General features: G+C 31.4%; 2 protein-coding genes across 4 annotated transcripts; both read right to left on the reverse strand.

The window, feature by feature from the left end:
* Positions 1–700: 700 nt before the first annotated feature.
* On the reverse strand, positions 701–12,525 carry LOC120275688 (transportin MOS14). Of its 3 annotated transcripts, none has more exons than XM_039282358.1 (27): positions 12,300–12,525; positions 11,574–11,693; positions 11,437–11,499; positions 10,935–10,982; positions 10,711–10,857; positions 9,502–9,633; positions 9,187–9,227; positions 8,856–8,947; positions 7,809–7,936; positions 7,441–7,516; positions 7,145–7,265; positions 6,972–7,071; positions 6,478–6,559; positions 5,453–5,535; positions 5,182–5,301; positions 5,032–5,083; positions 4,694–4,849; positions 3,541–3,664; positions 3,312–3,393; positions 3,144–3,181; positions 2,983–3,057; positions 2,839–2,893; positions 2,291–2,410; positions 2,124–2,216; positions 1,886–2,031; positions 1,316–1,493; positions 701–1,234 (listed from the first exon to the last, which is right to left on the reverse strand). In XM_039282358.1, exons 1-27 carry the CDS (start codon positions 12,432–12,434, stop codon positions 956–958), a joined length of 2,886 nt encoding a protein of 961 aa, XP_039138292.1. In that variant the 5' UTR covers positions 12,435–12,525; the 3' UTR covers positions 701–955. The 3 variants fall into 3 exon arrangements, with proteins under 3 accessions (XP_039138292.1, XP_039138291.1, XP_039138290.1); XM_039282357.1 differs by having other exon boundaries at positions 3,144–3,232; positions 11,616–11,693; positions 12,300–12,524; XM_039282356.1 differs by having other exon boundaries at positions 3,144–3,232; positions 12,300–12,524.
* Positions 12,526–16,488: 3,963 nt separating this feature from the next.
* LOC120275947 (protein CUP-SHAPED COTYLEDON 3-like) lies at positions 16,489–18,645 on the reverse strand. The gene is made up of 3 exons (XM_039282681.1): positions 18,420–18,645; positions 17,175–17,440; positions 16,489–16,882 (listed from the first exon to the last, which is right to left on the reverse strand). The coding sequence occupies exons 1-3, from the start codon at positions 18,589–18,591 to the stop codon at positions 16,646–16,648; spliced, it is 675 nt and encodes a 224-aa protein (XP_039138615.1). The 5' UTR covers positions 18,592–18,645; the 3' UTR covers positions 16,489–16,645.
* Between the last annotated feature and the right edge of the window lie 2,429 nt (positions 18,646–21,074).

Here is a 21,074-nt window from a genome sequence, read left to right on the forward strand (position 1 = left end):
ACAATAAATTCACCTCTAAAAAAATAATATATAACATACAATAAAACATAACACAGATACATATGATTATCAGTAACACTGTAAATTCAGATAACCTTACTGTTAATAGTGATGATACTTGACTTACAATAAATTTACCTCTAAAAATTTATGAGCTACAGTAAGATAACTCATAGCATAATTAACACTGCTAATTCGGATGATCTTACTGTTTTAAAACTGAATTATCAAAATAAAAATTCACAACAAAAAAAAAATATCCAAAATTTTATTGTCGCAAATCTTATCAGGGATTTACCTACGCATACTACTCTACTCCAAAAGATAAATAAAAAATAAAATTAAAAAATTAAAAAAAAAAACCCACGTGACCGTACACGTGCACTAATAAACAAAAGTAATCAAAATAAATTCAATATTTCTATTTAATAATTGTGTACAAATAAAAAATTAGCAGTTCAGGGATCAAACGAAAATTTCACAAGAACTCTACTGGAAACAAGACCTGTATGGTTTCAGAAATATTTTGTCCTAAAATATAATGAATAAAAGAGATGGAGATGAAAACAAAAAAAAATAAAGAAAATATATAATGAATTACATATTATAATGTTGGGGAAAGATGCCAAATAGGATTTAATTTACAGAAAAAAACCTTGATGTGAAAAATTTCAAGGTTGAGCATAAGAACAGAATTGAATAAAATATAACCCACACAACCGAATAAGATTAAAATCAAAGGACTCTGCAAAATAATACTAATAAACATGTACAACACAACCTGAAAATTGTTAACACTGCCCACCAATGAAGAAATGAAACACAAATATTGAACAATGACACTAACACCACCCAATGAACTACTATGCATGCACAAAAGCTTTTCCGAAACTTCCCCACAAAATCCTCATCCTCATCATCTGTGAGAAACAAAAGGCCGACGATTTTGTAGTGTTCATGAAACCGCGTTGAGATTCAGATCGAGAGGCCGCAGAGCATTCTGGACGATATCCTGGACGGTTCTGTTGCGTCGGCAAACATATGATAGCTCCTCTAGTGAATTGCGCAGGGCAGTGCCATCTGAACCTGCTGCGAAATCGGAGAGAGCATTGATAAAACTCATTCGTTCAGCCTCGGTCATGACTGTTAATGGTATTAATGAGATGGTCTCTTTCGCCCACTCGAGGACTCTGGGACCATACATTCTTGTAAAGGATAGTAGGACATAAAAAACCTGTGCGAAATAGTTAAGGATACCGTTGTATAAGATATATCTATCACACACAAGGATGCGTATTTGATAAGAAAATGTAACCTCTTCAAGTCGAGCAGGTGGGAGGGCTCCGGTAAAAGAAGCTATCAAGAGTCTGGTGAGAGTTGCGCCCCGAGGAAGTACCACTTTGTCAACAATGGGACGGTGCTTCTCTCCAGCAGCAGAACTTGCCCGATTGAACATGTCAGCTAAGAACGTCAAGATAGACTTGCAAGCCTCCCTGCATCAGAAGCAAAGCAACAGAAAAATACTGAAGTCAATTACTGAATCATGCAATGACTGTAATTGCAAGAACCAGATCACATGAAGCATGCAATTGTTTCTTAATTCGCCTTCAACATAACATGCAGCATTTTTTTAAAAACAAAAAGAATGGCTAAACGATTATGAATGCTTGTATGTTACAAATTTTATAGGATTTTTACTTGATTCTAGTGACACTGCAAATGAATATTACAAATAAAGAGAAGATTTTATTAGGTTTGGAATGTGTTGAGCTAAGAGCGCAATAACAAACCCCACTAATTTGGCAAAATTAAACACACATACATATATATATATATATGGAAAACAAATCAATGTGACAATGAAAGTCAATGGTGAAGGACGTGCCTGTGTTGGACTGTAATTCCAATCATTGCACAGTCAACTAATGATGGAAATACAGAAGAGGTACAAAATAAATCGGGGCAGTATCTGATGCATCTTGATGCCAACAAAAAACAGTCATCTGCTATGTCCGGTCTAATTGTAAAATCCTGGGGAAAAAATCAGAGTTATCAACATGCGCAAAACAGCCATTTAACAACTTTATAACAAGAACGCAAGTCAAAAAGGTTTGTATAGTTACTTGAATCCTTGTAAGAAGCTTTGTAGTGTGGTTGAAAAGTGTTGCGATCAAACTCTCCAGAAATTTAGAGCAAGTTGGTTCCGAACCAAATAACTGGTGTTTGAGATCAACTGTTAGTGAATGAAAGATATAAAGGTTGGACTTCTGATACCGGTACAGAAACAGACCTTTATGACTTCACTTGAGAGGTAGAGGAAACCAGGTTGATTGTACTGGGGATACAAGACTTGAATCTCCTCAAGAATTGCTCCTATGGTAACGCCCATGTGGCTTTCGCAAGTCCTTACCTGAGTTTCTATGCTATTACTTCAATCTTAAATGAATATATATATATATATATAATCAAAAAAATATTTCCTAAGGCATAATACAGTCACAAATTATTTCTTATAGGGAAAGTCATCACATTTTGAAACCAAGATCATCATCACCCCTACTAGCATAAATTTCATAAACCGGATACCCAACATAATTCTGGTGCAAAATCAACATTGTTTTTATGATTACTCACCTCATGCCTTCTTAAGTGGCATATAATGCAAAATATCCATTTTGAAATAAATGAAACAATCATGCATAGTACAAGTAAAACAGGAGATTTACTAGAGTGGCTAAGTATCATGTCTGTCATATATGACGTACATTAGCAAATGCCAGAGCAAATAGTTCTTGCATCAATATTCAGTGATTTACTTGAATTAGAGTATATACTCACAGCATATTTGCATGCACGGCACAAAGACTCCATCGTCCGCATGTCCCAAGCACGACTGCATTACAAATGTTATATAGCTCATTATATTCAGAAATAAATTACATGCATCAGAGCATACTGTTTGCAACACTATGTAACCCTTACTGATCAAAGATAGCTTTGAAGATCGGCCAAAATTGAAGAATTACATCAGCCACAACTTCTGGAAGGTTCACATTCCTGAGCATATTCCATCAAGAATAATAACAATTTTTGGATAAAATAATTAAGGTAAAACCACTTGGGTTTTACGTGAAGGACAGTACCTAAAGATACATCCAAGTCGATCGATATGAACTGTAAGCTGTCGTGCGGGTATTTCTCGCAATGAAGCACCACCTAGTTTAGTTATATCCTGCTTGTTTATGATGAGCCAACAGTAATACCAAACTGTTATTCTTAAAACAATAAGACGGCATAAAGCTAGTATTGACCTGCAATGGAGTAATAGCTGGCAAGCAAACCAATTCCATGGCCTTTCTAGCATGCTCCAGTGGAAGCTCTGTAATAACCACACTGAAGCACAAAAGTCTGAGATACTTCCTTTCAGATATCACACAAGAAAAAGTAATTGCTCAATGGGACAAACTCATAAAAGATTATATTAACACCGAAAGCAGCAAAATGAAGTATTGATGGTTCAAAGCTGAGCGACTAGATTACCTCAATGCTTCAACTAAGTGCATCGAGTCATCAACAGAAATTTTATACCCCCCTTCTCCACTAATAGCTATGTGATATATTTGGAAAAGACCATCCAATGATTCACAGAACATTTTGCTGCAATCTATAAGAGGAAAATAAGATCTAATCAGCTAAATGATTGCACTGCAGAATCCATAGCCACATGGTAAAGAAGAAATAGCTAGCTCAAGAGAAGAACAAATAGCAAAGAAGATTAAATAAATTAAAATGCTAAATATAAGTGAAATAGGAGATGAGCACAGATGTACAACAGATAATTAAGTAAAAGAAAAAGAAAAATAAAAAGAAAATGTAGAGTAAGACCAGCAGAAGACCATAAACCTAAAGTAACTCACATTTGGAAGATATCCCCATTTTATTTATTTATTTATTTTAAGCCCAACATCCACCTAGGCCAGATGAAACGTACCCTTTCATGTCATCAAAATTTGATCTCATAATGGTCATGGTAACAATAACTATTAGAATTATAATGCAACAAAAACTCAATTCTATGTACCAAGCAGTATACAATAGCAATTAACTATCAGACATATAGTCTATCATTTCATATTATAACAAATTGCTCCTGAACAGTATCATTTGGTTATATAAGTATCAAATTGTTCTCATTATTACACAAACACACACAAAATATTACAAACCTGTAAATTAAATGTGCTGGCCTAATCACATGTTTTAGATATCCTGTGCAATATATCATAATAACATATGAGGGATGGTTGGCTGGGGAATAAAGACGTGACTTTAAAGAATCATTTTCAAACATTAGGTTGGAAGGAAACTTCCACTTGAGCTAATCAAAGATGACATAATGAATAATAATACAAACTAAACATTTTAAAATTAATTTTTCTTATTTCCTAAGCATAACAAATATTTATTTTTTACATAATTAATGATTAAATATAGTTATTTAAAAAAAAACATTTCATATAAAAACAATTATACGTCCTATCTTGTTTGATTGTGGGGAATAGTATTAATCTTCAAACTAAAGCATGATGGTGTAGTAAATAGGCCATTCATCATATTTGCAACTTCGCAACCAACAATACATCAATAAATTATGTAGTATCAACAAAATCCATCACTTGGATCATGAGTGTACCTTCACATAAATACTTGAATGCTACAGCTGCTGCTGTTGCAGAATCTTCAGATGTACTCATGCCTCTTGTAAGAATATCAACAACAGTAGCTAGAACAGAGAGCTCAGCTGGGGCAGTGCTAATCCATTTGGAAAATGCTCCAATTGTAGAACAAACTGAAGGATAATAATTAATTAATTAACATCAATTTTTGCATTACAACCAGACAATACTTTGATAGGAACTGGGTTCAAGCTTTCCCCGGCCCCTTTTCATCAATGGGCTCCTGATATATATTGAGTGCAGTTCATATGTAAAAATGGAATTTTATTAAAGAGCTATACAGCACAAAATTCACCTGTATGTAGCAGTCGTGGTTGATGAGGAAGCTTTGGGAGCAAAGAAATGACCTGATAAAAAAAAAAGGTATGGCTAAACATGTAAAATATATATACCAAGCAAAGGAATACAAGAGAATATGATGATGGGGCGAACATAAACAACATACCCGGGGCATGATTTCTGCCTCAGATGATGGAATAAACTGAGCTATTGATTGCATACAGAATAGAGCAGCCTCTATAGGTTGCCATTTACTGCTTCCATCACTTGGGGCATTTTCAAGGGCCTGATCATAGGTAAACAAAAATATGTGCAGTGAATAATACAGTTGCTTTGAAAGAATGCAATAAAGCAAAAGTTCAGCCTTCAACAGTACAGCAAGTTGAAGTTTCACACACTAAACAACCATAAGATACAAATGTTAAAAATTAACTGACCTGTAAAAGTTTCATAAAGAGACTCTTCAGCACCAATTCACCACCCAAAACTGCAGTTGCATCTACTAACACATCACTGACCACTAGCAACAGGACAGATACAATCAGCATTGTGGAGGTGCCAGATGTCAGCAGTCATCAGTAAGAAACTAATCATACAAAGCTAGAATCATTAATCTTCATATCCAAAAGAACCTCAATTGTGCAAAATAAACACCAAAAACAAAAAAGAAGACCAGAACAAAATCAAAAGCTATGACTCACAGTAACCATAACAAATTGAAAAGGAGCAAAGACATATATAATATATCAGAGTAATGCCAGTAGGTGCATAGTAAATCATAATATCACATCCATACCAATGATCTCACAAAGGTAAAATGAAACAAAAGATAAATTCGCCTAGTGATGGATTCGGTGCTTGATTTCTCAACTAAGCAAGATAAATAGAATATAGCATGGAAGCCATGTGAAACTGGTCTGTTGGTTTTGTAAATTGGCCTGTCTATGCATAAGAGACTTGTTCATCAACCAGAAACGAAATGGAATATAATATGCGAACATGTAATACTAATCTAAACAGAATAAAAAAATGGCCCTGTAAGTTGTAACATAGTTATGCAAGTCTCAGTCAAAACAATTTTGGGTGCAGGATGAGAGAAACTGCCACTTATAACTTTTCTGGTATCACAATTTGTTTTATGGTATCACAAATTTGCAAAAGAAGCACTCTCAAATATGAATATTTCTAAGATAGAAATTATTCTTCCACTCCCACTGAATTGACTCGTCATGTCCAAAGTCATTAGTGCTAAAACAATTGAAGTTATTGTGTCACTTCATATTGAATACAGTCAGTAAAAGCAAGAAACAGATCTGGTTTGAGTGAATGTAAAAATCTTTGGATGTTAAGCAGGGGTCAAAGGAAAACAGGTCCATCTGTGAACGCCTGGAAATCAAATTTACCACCTATAGACAATGAATAATTAGAGCCAAAATTCAGTGTATTAGTTAAGCATATGTACCAACTCTAGTCTGCTTGAAGTCCTTCTGGTCTTCTTCAGACAGGCATTGATAGTCTTGTGGATATTCAACTCGAAAGGCAACCTGTCGAAAATTATTGCATGCTCAGAGTAGAAGAAACACAGCAACTTGTGCATCTAACAAATTATCACAACACAATCTGAAATCGGTTTATATCTAGTAGTATTGTGCAGCACTGCATACAGAAGGTATTGATTGGTCAACCTCCACCAAACATAGTAGTTTAGGTTAGGGTTGTCTCCACCATTTTCACAAAAGTTAATTAATTTAAATAATATATTTAACATTAAGCGTTTAACGTTAAAAAATATGAATATAAAAACCATCCATGATTAATTAAAAACATATCGTTTTATCCCAAAATATTTATTAAGTATTACTTGAGTTAAAATTTAGTCAAATTCAAATAAAAACTTCCATCAAAAAACAAATTCAAACAACTGGCCAAACATTGCCTAAAGAATATGCGCCTCACCATAGAAACAAGCAATTCAAATGGCTGCTGAAAACATTTTAGTCTCCTATTCCTCTCTGTCTCAATAGCTACCTCTGATCCATAAGACAGATGGGAGTCCCTGTAATGATCAAAATCAATGTGAACCAACATCCTTGAACTACTTCAAGATGATAGTCACAAATAATAAATACCTTTGATTTAAGTTAAGCCGGAGGCGATGCCAGAAGTTATATGTCATTGAAGAAATATCATATTCAGGGTGTGATGCAACTTCAAGCAATGCTTGCACTATTAGCATTGATTCATCAGAACCTTCCACAATAAAAAAAAAATAACAAAAATAATGGTACTGTTACAGATAAATGATCTGGAAATTCTAGCATCTACTCATAACTAAATGACAGAAACATAGCAATGCAAACTTTGTAGATAAATTCAAAGTTAAAAAGAGATAATTAAGAACAGAAAAATGATGTCTAAGATTTACCAGTTGCTATGATATCCACATAAGAATCACCCATGTCCGCAAATAATCGAGCAATGGCCTTCACATCTTCCTCATCCTAATAAGTGTTGCCATTAGTCCCATGGTTTTATCCACAAATGCATGTAAAATACTAAAGCCAAAAAAGGTTCACCAAAGCTCCATATATGTTAGCTAAAGCAGGTGCTCATATACTAAACCCAGGTCAATGAAAGAGATAATGTACAATGCAAGGAGTGGTAAGATTATTTCACAGAAAAACAAGAGAAGCTAATCAAGATCTGCTCATGAGAATTCACTGCCACTGTGTATCTTATTAGATAGAACTAACCAAAATAGTCACAACACAGCAAACATTAAGCAATCTATACCTTTGAAGAATCTCTCAGCTGATCCTTGAGACTCATAACTCTAGGCACAAGTACATGAATCAAGGGCATCTGCTCAGCAAGACTCCCAGAATTTCCCACAACAGTGTAATGTATCAGTTCAGATATTACTGCAGCAAAACAGTACATGCACTTTATCCAGCACCATTTTGAAGGAAACAGAGCAGATAAAGCATCATAAAAATCATTAGGAGAAAGATCTGTTTAACATGCAACACAGATTTCAATCAAAATTATATTATGAACCACACAAGCACTTGTTCCTAAATAATGTCAAACTTTACATGTAGAAATGCCCTTCAATCTCATATCACCACTTCAAGATGAATTCCCTAGAAAAACCATTAAATATCAAATGACTAAATCCATTTTCCCTTTTGTAAAAGCTGAATTGGATACACCAATTTTTCAACCATCCAAGAGGACAATAAATGAAAATATAAGATACCATTTTGGGCATAAAATCAATAACTTTAGATATTAGTAACAAAAACCAAGTGATAAGTCATTGTATGAGGTGACAGCAGGGATACCGCAGCATGCAGTCTGCCCTGTCAGATGATGTTACCAAGGAGAGAGAGGAGGTAATTTAGGATTTTTCATTTTTATTTAAGGTATCACAGTGGAAAATTTATCTATAAGTAGGGTCAGATGCATATAGATAAAGTCAACCTCATGGAACAAAACATTCCAGCAACTGACTCACATGACGTTCTGTATAAATTCCCTACTGAAAAATAAAATGAAATTAAAAGCCACATTTGCATCAACGAAGACACAAGGCATGAAAACTCATATTTAGATAGAAGAACCCAATGATAACATAAACACCCACACGAACCAAACACAGAGTAAAACTATCAACAAAGAGGCAACGTGCCAAAGTTGTGCCAAGAAGAAATTACAGAATGCATGGCAAGGCATACAACACACAATCTAAATAAGAACTAAAACAAAAAATATGAAAAAAGCAAGAAGTAGACAATTATATAGCCGATATTTTCAGCACATGATTTTTTCCAAAAATACCATTAACAGCTGCCTCCAGATATTGCTCAGAGCCCAAACATGAAAGGCCTGCATGCACTAGAGGATGGGAAGCAAGTGTGGAAGCAGAAATCCTGAAACAAAGAAAATAAAGAAATAGCCCAAATGTAGCACATATTTACAATACAACATAAATGGCACATATTTGTAATTCTGTTAAAAGAACTAGCCAAATCTGCTGATTTCCATTTACAAAAGCATCAGCAAGATAATGTACGCAAAAAAAAAAAAATAAAAAAGCTGCTATTGATCTCCAAATTGTTAACAGCATCATGGAATAAATTAGTATATTTCAGAGCCAAAGAGTACATACACATGGCCCAGTCGAAGCCATGAAGCAAAAGCATCCAAGACCTGCAAAAGAGAATCAGTTGAACTGTACGTATCAAATTCCAACTCAGAAACATATTAATAACCAAGCACATAACTGACACACCCCAAAATTATGCTGTGTTCATTTAAGAGCAAAGTACTGCAAAATTTCTTTTCTAACATAAAAAATGTCAAGAATGGAATCAAAATTCAAGACAAGAATAATACAAGACATCAAAATTAAAAGGTTTTACACTGACAACTAGTATAAATTGGAAATGGAATAATTTTTTTTCTAAATAGAGTATTAACTGACCTGCTCTTTCAATTCCTCAAAACTTAAACAGCCAGTCAAAAGAGAGAAAGCGACTTCTATTGATGATATAAGTTCCTTCTCAAATTGGCGGCGCCTTTCAGGACGAGCAGCTATCTTATAGCTATGAGCCTCCTGAAAATTAAAGAAAAAAGCATGTATTTTAGTCATACAACTTTGAAAGGATTACAAGGGAAATTCACACAATACTCAAGGTACAAATGCAAACAGGATTATATTTTAAGGGTTTTTCTAAAGTTTCTCATTTTATATATACCAGTGGAAACTTGAGATTCTAAAATATATACCCCACATAGTAAATTATGTGTTATTGTACAAAATTATTTCACCAGCTCTTTTTAAAAGACAAAAATTAATAAATAAACACTTCCCCTTCACTTAGATGCTTTGATGTTTCTATTCTCTCGAACATCTTTATTAATGGGTATAGATAGAATGATATCAATAAATTATGTTCAAAATATAAATTTATTTTGTAAATTGCTATAGCTTAAAATGAAAAAATAAAAATCATGAAAAAGCTAAATGAATAACCTATATAGGTATATATGCAATGTCAACGTTTAGAAGTGTATATGTAACAGCTATATTAGAAATTTCATCAATTATTCATTTATTCTTAAATGATGATCAATAGTTAACTTGCCTCAAGGATACATACATACAAGGAAATCTGAAATTTCTACAAGTATATATGTAGAAATCAAAATTTTCCAAAGGTGTATGTGAAAGGAGACACTTTTTGAGAATATATGTGTGACTCAAAGATATTACTGCTTGGCAAACCAAGCGCTTGTGGCCTACATCAGATTTCAGAGGGGCAAGTATCTAACAAAACCATATTTTAATTCTGGCACTAAAGCACGCTTCTCTTAAATGCTGCAACATATAATTTCCAGACATTTAAGTGACTATATTTATAGATGAAACTTTAAAAGGAAATAACCTTGCATCAAAAAGTAGCACCACATGATGACCACGAGCACAAATTTCAAAGCAAATGTAACATAAATTAAGCCTCACTAAATATGCAGCAAATGCCTAAAGAACCTTAAATTTTAGCCATCTGGAAGCCCGCTCTATTCATAGCACTTATGAAAACAGTTTTCCTATTGAAGAACAAATTCTTGAGAGCATACAAGTCACAAATCATAAATACCTGTGAGACTACAATATTTAATGTGCATATACCTGCGGCAAGACAGCAAGTAGCTCCAGGAAGCTAGGGATGCATTCAGGATGAGACTTCATCCCATCATTTAACCAATTCACAATCCCACCACCTCCCCATTTTTCTACCGGCACATGGACAGCCAAAGCAGCAATTGCTATGGCAATCTAATAACAAAAACTAACCTTTGTTATGGCAAAACGAAATGAACATACAGAATGTAGCATGAAGATCCACATTGTACCTGAGTTATAACTTTTGGAAGCCCTTTGTTGAATTTTTTCAGCAAGCCCTGCATTTAAAAGTTTTCAAGCAATCAATTTTACAAGAAAACTCAGTACATAAAATAAAATGTAAGAAGATATTAAACTATTTTTTGATGCCTTGAAATTTCAAACCCATGAGGTAGTTGAATGCAAGAATCAAAAGCCACAAACCACATCCCCCAAGTTCATTTGGGTAAAAGCATCACCCATGGTTACAGGAAAAAAATTGCTTTTGGAGTAAATAATGAAGAGGCAATTATTTTCTCCATCCAAGGGCTACAAAATGGTCAGCCATACAACAAAGGCTCCCTAAGACTCTTAAATAATCTATTATGAATTGAATTGAGTGCAAAAAACGACAAACCGAAGCACACCTTGGTCAAAGACTCCTATAGTCTTGTTAACGATATTCAAATTAGAATGTTAATATAAAACAAATATTAAGGCAACTGAATCTTCTGACGAATAACGACAACTTACAAACAAGGAATCACGCAAAGGGCCAAAAGCATCAGGAGGAAGCTCCTCGAAGTCACGCTGCACCTGAAAGATATCGATATTGTACACATTGAATGATGCAAATTAACAAGAAAATATGACAGGTTCATCAAAATCACCTCCCAGAAACACGCCACGTAGCTTGTGAAATAAGACATTACCTTACTTCTAAGAGTTTGAGAACAAAATATAAGGGTCTCTACGTTACTGCTAGCATCATGGAGCAAGTTATCTGAAACCTGCACAACTTTCACAATGTTATTACAGAAAAAGAAACTAAAAAGGAATAAATTGCACAAGATGAACTTCAGAGACATTCAACTAAATCCTGTGTTGTCAACACTAAGGTTGAGCACAGCAAAAAACTAAACCACCAACAAATTTTGCACGACCAAACAATCAATCATCCCTGTCATTCTCAACAAACTGTCAGTACTATTTCCATATTAGCTGATTTCTCACTTCAAGGGAAGCACATGTATCATACTCAGATGCATACATTTTCCACACCAAAGACTGAAACCAAGAAATCAGCAAGCATTCAAGAAATAGGGACTAATAACGCCTAAAACCCGATTTCCATACTCCCTAAAGTTCTGACGAGCGAGAATAATCAAATCATGATTAAACACAACCAAGCAATCTCATTCCATTTCACAAAGATCCCGGCACAAAAGACATCAAACCCTAAGCCTAAATCACAAAAACAAAAAAATAATCCGCAAGGGTTTTCCACAAAGCACACCAAACAAGGGTTTTTACCAAAATCAAAGACAAATCCATTCAAATCAAGATCAATAAGCATAAACAGAACTGGAAAAAGAGGGAAAGAGAAGACGACCGACCTGCCAGGCATCAATGGTGCGCTGGAAATCCTGAAGCCAGTGGTCGGCGCGGGAGCGAAGAACATCGTCAGGGTGGTGATAGAGCACTCCGAGCGCCTCCTTGACGGTGTTCTGTAGATCAATCGAGCTATTCATCGTCGTCTTTCCTCGATCTCTAGGGTTTTGGGTTTCTCTCCAAAGCTCCAAAGCTCGCTCTCGTTTTCTCTCGGTGTCTCTTCGATCGCGCTCGCGTTGATACGCTTTTAACTTTGAAGAACTGGATTTTTCTCAGATTAACCCTCATAACTTTTTGTAATTTATTAACCATTCTTCAATATATTGCATTAACACCCCCATAAAAAAATGAAACTATTTCTTCTAAACTTTTTTTATTACTATACCCATGTATATATATATCCCTTGAGAAAATTATTAAAATTATTTAGAAAATAACATAGTATCTTGATTTTTTTTTTCTTTTATTTTTCATTTGAAAGCTCATTGATTTAGATTATTTATATATGTTGTATCTTAAAACTATATTTTTATTTATTTTAAATTTTTTTCATACAACCTAATTGGAGAGATATATTTTATTACTAAACAAGAAATTTAAATTTTATTAGAATATACACGCAATAATTATTATTTTTCAGGGTGTATATATTAAAATGAGAAAATTTACATATATATCCCTCATAAGAAAGTTTATATTTTTTTAATTTTATATATTATTATATAGAGTCCAGATAATCTATGATATGTCGCGGACGCCACCTCACCTTGCTTTCGCTTTAAATTCTAACTCCACTTGTCACTCTCAAACTCTATCTCTCTCTTATCTTCTAGAGACGTCTATGTATACATTGTTTTATTACACTATCCATAATCTATATGCATGCAACAAAACATGACATGCATGTGAATGTGCATATGCATCCATAAACCATTTGTGGTAAAATATATGTACATAATATATATACATACATTCCACCTATATGCATGCATGTGGAAGTGCACTTGCATATACATATACATACATCCAGACAATGTAAAGGAAAACAATTTTTACATCATCAAGACAATGTAAAGGTTAACAATTTTTACATCTTGAAAGGTATAAACATATAACATAATTAATCACAAATTAAACCCAATCAACAAACTAACAAAACCTAGAAATAATACACCTTAGTATGTTACACATCATGATGATCAAGGCCAACATTGAAGAGGATTGAGATCACAGATTGATCATTAGAGTTGAATCATCATCATCATCTCTTGTGAGAAACCATCAAGGAAATTGCACTGCAACATAGAAAGAAGTTGAATTGGCATTGCTACAATCTCCTCTTGCATTAAATTATTACTAGTAACATAATCTCTTCCCATTGTACATATATACACATACAACAAATAAATGAAAAAAAAATATCTGTATATATATATCAAGATGTTTGCACTTAAAAATTATTTATTTATTCATTAATATTAAATATCATGTTATTATAAATGGGCATTTCAGCATGTATTAATCACAGTAATGGATGGAGACCAAAACAGACAAAAGTGTTGGTTAATAATTAAAATTTTTAAAAGAAATTCTTCATTTCCAAATCCTCCTATAATAATCAACATCGATTAACCATAACCAATATTTATATATATATATATATATATAGTCAAATGTCAACAAACAAAAAATTGTCTATGCACGTATTGATGTAAAATGGCACATTGACATGAACATACATTATAGCATATATTGGATAATATTAGTCACAAAAATCAATGAAGGATTAAAATGAACAAAAACGTCAGTTAATAACTAAAGTAATTTTTTTTTTGGCCAGGGAGTGAAGAGCATCATCGGTGTGGTGGTAGTGCACTCTGAGCACCACCTTGACGATGTTAAGAACTAAAATAGCATGTGTGTGTATATATAAAGATGTTGACACTTAAAAATTATCCATATATACATTAATATAAAATATCAAGTCACCATAAATGAACATTTCATCTTGTATTAAATTATTAATCACAATAATGGACAAAAACCAAAACGAACAAAAATGTTGATTAACAATTAAAATTATTATTTTTTTAATTTTCAAATACTCAATCAACATCAGTTAACCATAATAAACATTCATATGTATATATATATATATATAGATACTAGGCAAATTCTCTTGCTTCGCTTCGGTTTTTTTTCTTTTTTTCTTTTTTCTTTACAATTTTGATGGTTGTAAGACAATATTACATATAGACATAATTTGAAATAAAATAGTTTAATTAATGAAATTATAAAATCATGCAGAGAGTTTTTAAGAGAATAAATAAAGCAAATGCAAATGAAATAATACTCAGTAGAAGAACTATTCAAAAAATAAAAATAAGAAATAGAATAGAAATGAAAAGGTGAAGAAAATTTAATTACATAATAATAGATATCACAACCTCTTCTATAGCTCATTAAAAAAATTAAATCAATGATCATATTTTAGAAATACATCTAGTTTCTGGAGTTTCAATATCTTTCATCATTTAATTATATTCTATATTTTGATATCTTTAATTTTTTTCTAATTTACTTAGATATAATCCAAGATAAATGGCGGGTTTCAATTTTGACTTGCAGAATACTAACAAAAATTATAATTTGATAACTCCCTATAGGCATACATTTATCACAAAAACAAATATTTTTCAATCACTATAATTGGTTTTGAAAGGTCTTATGGAGTATTTAATGCAAAATTAATGAAAGCAATTAAACTTTTATATTACTAATTTCATAATTAATTCAAACAAATATTCAAGTTAAGTGCAATAATATTTTAAAAAAATCATAGTTATTCCTTGAAATGCTCTCAAGCAAGATTATAAATCTACTTCAAATATATGTATAGATATATGTATAGATAATTTACTTAGATATAATCCAAGATAAATGTCGGGTTTCAATTATGACTTGCAAATTGACAAAAGAAACTTATGATTTGATAACTCCCTATAGCCTATAGGCATACATTTATCACAAAACAAATATTTTTCAATCACTATAATTAGTTTTGAAAGGTTTTATGGAGTATTTAATGCAAAATTAATGAAAGCAATCAAACTTTTATATTACTAATTTCATAATTAATTCAAACAAATATTTAAGTTAAGTGCAATAATATTTTAAAAAAATCATAATTATTCCTTAAAATGCTCTCAAGCCAGATTATACATCTACTTTAAATATATGTATAGATAATTAAGTGGATATAAGGAATTCCAATCAACTAATTCTATTTCATGTTGTAAATTAATTACTATTATTAGAAAAGATTTAATGGTATTAATTTGCTTTAAAACATTAAATTGGTTTAATATTAGATATTTAATAAAATCTTTTTAATTAAAATTGATAATTTTTTAGAAGGTGGAAATCATTACATTAAATTTAGGTGTATCAAGGGGTATATATCAATAATATTTACAAAAAATCATAATTATTCTTTAAAATACTCTTAAGCCAGATTAAACATCTACTTTAAATATATATATAGATTATGTCAATGGCAAAAATTGTTTATATAGATATAAAATTCCACTTGTCATAAATAGACATTATAGTATATATTCCATAATATCAGTAAAACAAATCAATGAAGGACTAAAACGAACAAAATTATCAGTTAAAAACCAAAAGAAACTTTTATTTGGCGCGGGAACGAATGGCATCGTTGGGGTGGTGGTAGAGCACTCTAAGTGCATCCTTGACGGTGTTTTGCACATCAATTGAGCATTCATCACCCTCCTCGATCTCTCCGGGTTTTGGGTAAGAAATTTTATTTTTACTAGAGGCTACACGCAATAATTATTATAGTCAAGGGTGTATATAAAAGAATAAGGAAATTTAAATATATATCCCTCGTAAAAAGATCTTTTTTTTTTAAGATTCAGTATATTATGAAAACCTTTTGTGTTTCAAAAAATCAATTTTCTTAAATATATATATTATTATATATACATTATCTTATAACACTATCTATATATATATATATATATGCATGCAACTGAACATCAAACATGGTATGCATGTGAATGTGCACATGCATCTATAAACCATTTGTTGTAAAATATGCATGCAAAGAGAGATCACATGCATGTGTGGGAGTGCGCATGCATATATTGATATGCATATACCCATGCAAGGTAAAGGTTAACAATTTTTACTAACATTATTACATCTTAAAAGGTATAAACACATAGCATAATTAATCACACATTAATCCCAATCAACAAACTAACAAAACCTAGAAATATTCCATCTCTTAGTATATTACACATCATCATGATTATGATCATCATGATCATGCCCAATATTGAAGACCATTCGGATCATAGTTTTGATCATCAGAGTTGATCATCATCATCATCTCTTGTGAGAAATCATCAAGGAAATTGCACTGCAACATGGAAAGATTGAGACAAGAAGTTGAATTAGCATTGCTACTATTCTCCTCTTGCATTAAATTATTAGTAATAACTTCGTCTCCTCCATTGTTCTTCTTCCTCTTCTGAAATACTCTACATAGCACCCAGTCCTCCTACAACAAATAAATGAAAAAAAAAACATGTGTATAGACACTTTAAAATTGTTCATATTTACATTAATATAAAATATCATGTCATCATAAATGAACATTTCAGCATGTATTAATCACAGTAGTGGACAAAGACTAAAACGAACAAAAGCATTGGTAATTAACAATTATAAACTAATAAAGTTTTTCCTTCATTTTCAAATTCTTGTATAACAATCAACGTCCGTTAACCATATATAACAAACTAAAAAATAAATAATTCCCAATTAAATAACTTGTATATATATATATATACCTTTGGAGGAGAATGAGGAGATTCAAGTCGGAATTCATGCATGACCCAAGAAGTTTTAATACCATTTGGAGCTCTTCCAAGGTAAAACACTAATGTCTTTCTCATCCCTATAACAACATGAGATGAAGCATCAAACACTGTTCTATCTTTTCCGGTAGCTTTCCAATATCCTGACTTTGTTGCTCGGTTACTCCTTGAACCGGTTGCATATTTTCGGTCTCTGAAGTTAAAAAAGTACCACTCGTCCTCACTCAACTTCGCCACATCTGAAATTCACAATTAATCAATTAGAGACTAGTACTGTATATATTCAAATCTAAACTTACCATATTAACTAGTGTAAATATTAAAACAATCAATTAATTAATATTCATGAGATAAAAAATAATAATAAACAAGTAAATAAAAGAGTTATATCAAATTATTTTTCACTTGTCAAAAATTAAAGATTAATGATGAAATAATGGAAGATAGATAATGATATATTCCGCAATGAACTACAAGCAGAAGAAAAGGAAGAAAAGGATATGAAGTACTTCTTATTTTACACTCAATTTTCTAAAATGAATAACAAAAATAGGACTTTTAAACACAAACTAATCATATATTCAAGTCCAAACTTAATATATCAGATAAAGTAAACAAGTAAAAAAAGAGCAACCAAACAAAGTTAATGATGAAATGAAAGAGAAATAATGAATAATTCCACAAGGAGCAAGAAGATAATGTGTTCATGAAAGTATACAAGTAACTAAATAAACAAAAGAGTTAATCAATGAATAATGTTTCACTTGTTGAACGATTAATGATGAAATGAAAGAGAAATAAAGAATTGCTCCGCAGTGAACAAGGAAGATGAGATGTCCATGAAAGTAAGTTAACGAGTAAAGAAAAGAGTTCATCAAACAAGAAGAAGAAGAAGAAGAAGAGTTTCATCAAAATGGAGGAAAAGAAGAAGAAGTTGATGATGGTGATGAAGAAGATGATGTTCATGAAAGTAAGCAAACAATAAAAGAAAAGAGTTAATTACACAAGGAAAACGAGAAGAAGAAGAAGAAGAATAATTTCATCAAAAAAGAGGAAAAGAAGAAGAAGAAGTTGATGATGGTGATGAAGAAGATATTGATATTCATGAAAGTAAGTAAACAATTAAAGAAAAGAGTCAATTACACAAGGAGAAGAATAAGAAGAAGAAGAAGAAGAAGAAGAAGATAAGGCAAGATAAGATAAGATAAGAGTTAGTACCAGGAAGTTCCCAAGGTTCTTGAGAGTGTAAGTCTACATCGACCATTGTTGGACCGTCAGAGAGCTTCTGATTGGCCACTTTGTTGCAGAGGTAATGGCTAACAAGCTCTTCATCACTTGGATAGAATCTAAACCCGGGTGGCAGAGTGGATTCTATGTCCTTCAACCCCATTAATTATATTTTACAAATATTATACAACTATATTAATCTCAATGTTAAAGATGATCTGAGTTTTATCATCATATATGGCTTTATATATATACATATATTATAAAGAATGAAGGAGATGATAACATGTGAACGACTTGGAGACGTGTACAAGATTGCCCTTGTTAATAAGAAATGCTCTCTTATATTTATTATTTATTCATTTCTATTCATTTTCAAAATAGTTAAACCGAGTATATTATTTTTCTCTGTATTTTTTTTTTTAGATAAAATTTTTCTCTGTATTCGATAAAGTACTTCGCATCATTAATTAGCAACAAAAATTCACTTTCTCTTATTTATTTATTTTATGATAACAATGGTTATTTCACTCATAAAAAAACTTACAATAATATGATAAATATGGTTGAAAGAAAGAAAACATAAATCAACTAAATTATTATTCCCAAATGTGCTATTAAATTAAACCATTTTTTATGATCATATTAATGATTTTTCTACCCATGCAAATTAATCTAATCAAAGATTCATTTTTCTTCTCATGTGCTCATACTTTTATTTAATGTTTTTCTCTGTTATTTTGCTTAACTAATTAAAGTTGTCTATAAACTTATTTCATTAGAACAAATGAAAGTGGAAAATAAACTAAATCATCATATTTTTTTTTGGGTGTATATTAGTTATGAAATTAATCAATTCTTTATAAATATAAAACAAAATAATGAAATGATGATGCATGTATGTCCATGAGAAGAACACGCTTGCAAGATGCCATTCTTAGCGTGTCATGTTGGAACCAATTAAGTTTAGCCACAAGCCCCACCATGAATCATTACATGCATCCTTTTGTTGTCCAAGTGTATGGAATGTTAGTTTCACCTCCATTACAGCTTAATATGTTTATTTCTGTTAGGTAATAAGGATTATATCTTTGACTCTTGAGTTTAATAAGATCAGTTTTTATATGGATATTAATTCTATTAATGTTGTCCTTCTTTACTTGTATGCTAAGTTAGACACACACTAAATTACTTCTTAGCTTTCATTTCTCTGTCATCATATGTATATGTATGAATGGACGAGTGAATGATAATGACCTTGAATGACAACACACTAAATTACTTGAAACATAGTAACACTTGAATTCACATTAATTTAGAACGTCTCAGTGTAATTTGTGTGCCTTTATAAAATATAACCTAAATATAATGATCCGGCCAGTCAAACCAAGAACGGGATAAATCAGCTTGGTCTAAAAGATCAAAATTAATTCTTAGTTTGTTTAATAAAAAAATTACAATTTTAAAACAAAACCGACATCATTTATTAAATATCAAATTTAACTAATTGTGTGTTTTTATATTATTGTAATTATATTTTATTTCATATTTTGTCATTGTTAATTGTTATAAGATATATTTTTATATTTTATTATTGATCCAATTATGTCCTAAGTTAACTATGATTAAAACCCTTAACTCTTGATCCCAGTGTTTCACAAAGTTAATACTCATACCATGTCTAACAATACCGGTGTTTAAATTAAGTATAAAAACAAGAAGATATTTATTTGAACAATTAATATACAAGAAGGTTGATCATAAGGATTATATCAATACAAACAACTATTAAGCAATTAATATTATTACTGTTTACATATTTAATAAATATTGATAACAACTAAAAAGAGGAAGTGGGGATTGAAGAAATTAAATGCATGTAGGACATGAACCAATATGGGTCATCCAAGTTGTGAAGAGAAGGAAACAAGTTCAATTATTGAATTCCATCTTGAAAAAACTTTTAAGGTTTGGAAACCTTGTGGAAAGAGTGACGTCTCTTTTCTTTGCTTTCTTCCACCTTTAAACCTTAGCTTTATCCAATCCCCTTTCTTTTGTCTTATAAAATAAATAGTTTCGGTGTTTTTTTTTTAAAATAAAAATTCAAAAATTTAACTATCATAATAGAAATGTTTCTAAATAATATAAATTACGTTCTTGTTTTCATAGGTACATCCATATGATTCATTCGATTAAAGAAAAATTACCGAAAAGTTACCAAAATTCTCTTGTAAGACAAGACATTCGTTCATGTTTATTATTAAAATTCAAGTTTAAATGTATATATATATATATATATATATATTAGGGGAAGTAGTGGATAAAGGATAATTTGGATTTTTTTTTCTTTAGAAAGCACATGACTCCTAATATGAGGAATATACAAGAAAATATGCATTATATAGGGGTATAGTAGTAATTATATATATGAAAGAAAAAAAAAAACTTAGAATTTAATATAGAATCCGATGCTTAGAAAGTCCATGGGCCATTGAGTTTTTGGTTGGTAATGGATTATGATTGGACTACTTATTCATTACAATAAGATGCCATAATCATCATTGATGTTGTTACATAGTAATCATAAAAAGCAAACAAAAAAAGCACAATAATATCTCTGTATAAATGTGTGTATATCTTTTTGTT

Source organism: Dioscorea cayenensis, chromosome 14 (assembly GCF_009730915.1).
Source record: "Dioscorea cayenensis subsp. rotundata cultivar TDr96_F1 chromosome 14, TDr96_F1_v2_PseudoChromosome.rev07_lg8_w22 25.fasta, whole genome shotgun sequence".
Lineage (NCBI taxonomy): Eukaryota > Viridiplantae > Streptophyta > Magnoliopsida > Dioscoreales > Dioscoreaceae > Dioscorea > Dioscorea cayenensis.

Excerpts from the sequence above, each read along its gene's own strand:
- LOC120275947 (XM_039282681.1), bottom strand. The coding sequence starts at position 18,591 with ATGGGGTTGAAGGACATAGAATCCACTCTGCCACCCGGGTTTAGATTC. Across the intron at positions 17,441-18,419 it reads AGAACCTTGGGAACTTCCTG|ATGTGGCGAAGTTGAGTGAG; the intron begins GTACTAACTCTT and ends TGTGAATTTCAG. Across the intron at positions 16,883-17,174 it reads CTCCTCATTCTCCTCCAAAG|GAGGACTGGGTGCTATGTAG; the intron begins GTATATATATAT and ends TATTTGTTGTAG.
- LOC120275688 (XM_039282356.1), bottom strand. The coding sequence starts at position 12,434 with ATGAATAGCTCGATTGATCTACAGAACACCGTCAAGGAGGCGCTCGGA. Across the intron at positions 9,634-10,710 it reads TACTTGCTGTCTTGCCGCAG|GAGGCTCATAGCTATAAGAT; the intron begins GTATATGCACAT and ends TTTAATTTTCAG. Across the intron at positions 7,937-8,855 it reads TCTGGAGGCAGCTGTTAATG|TAATATCTGAACTGATACAT; the intron begins GTATTTTTGGAA and ends GTTTTGCTGCAG.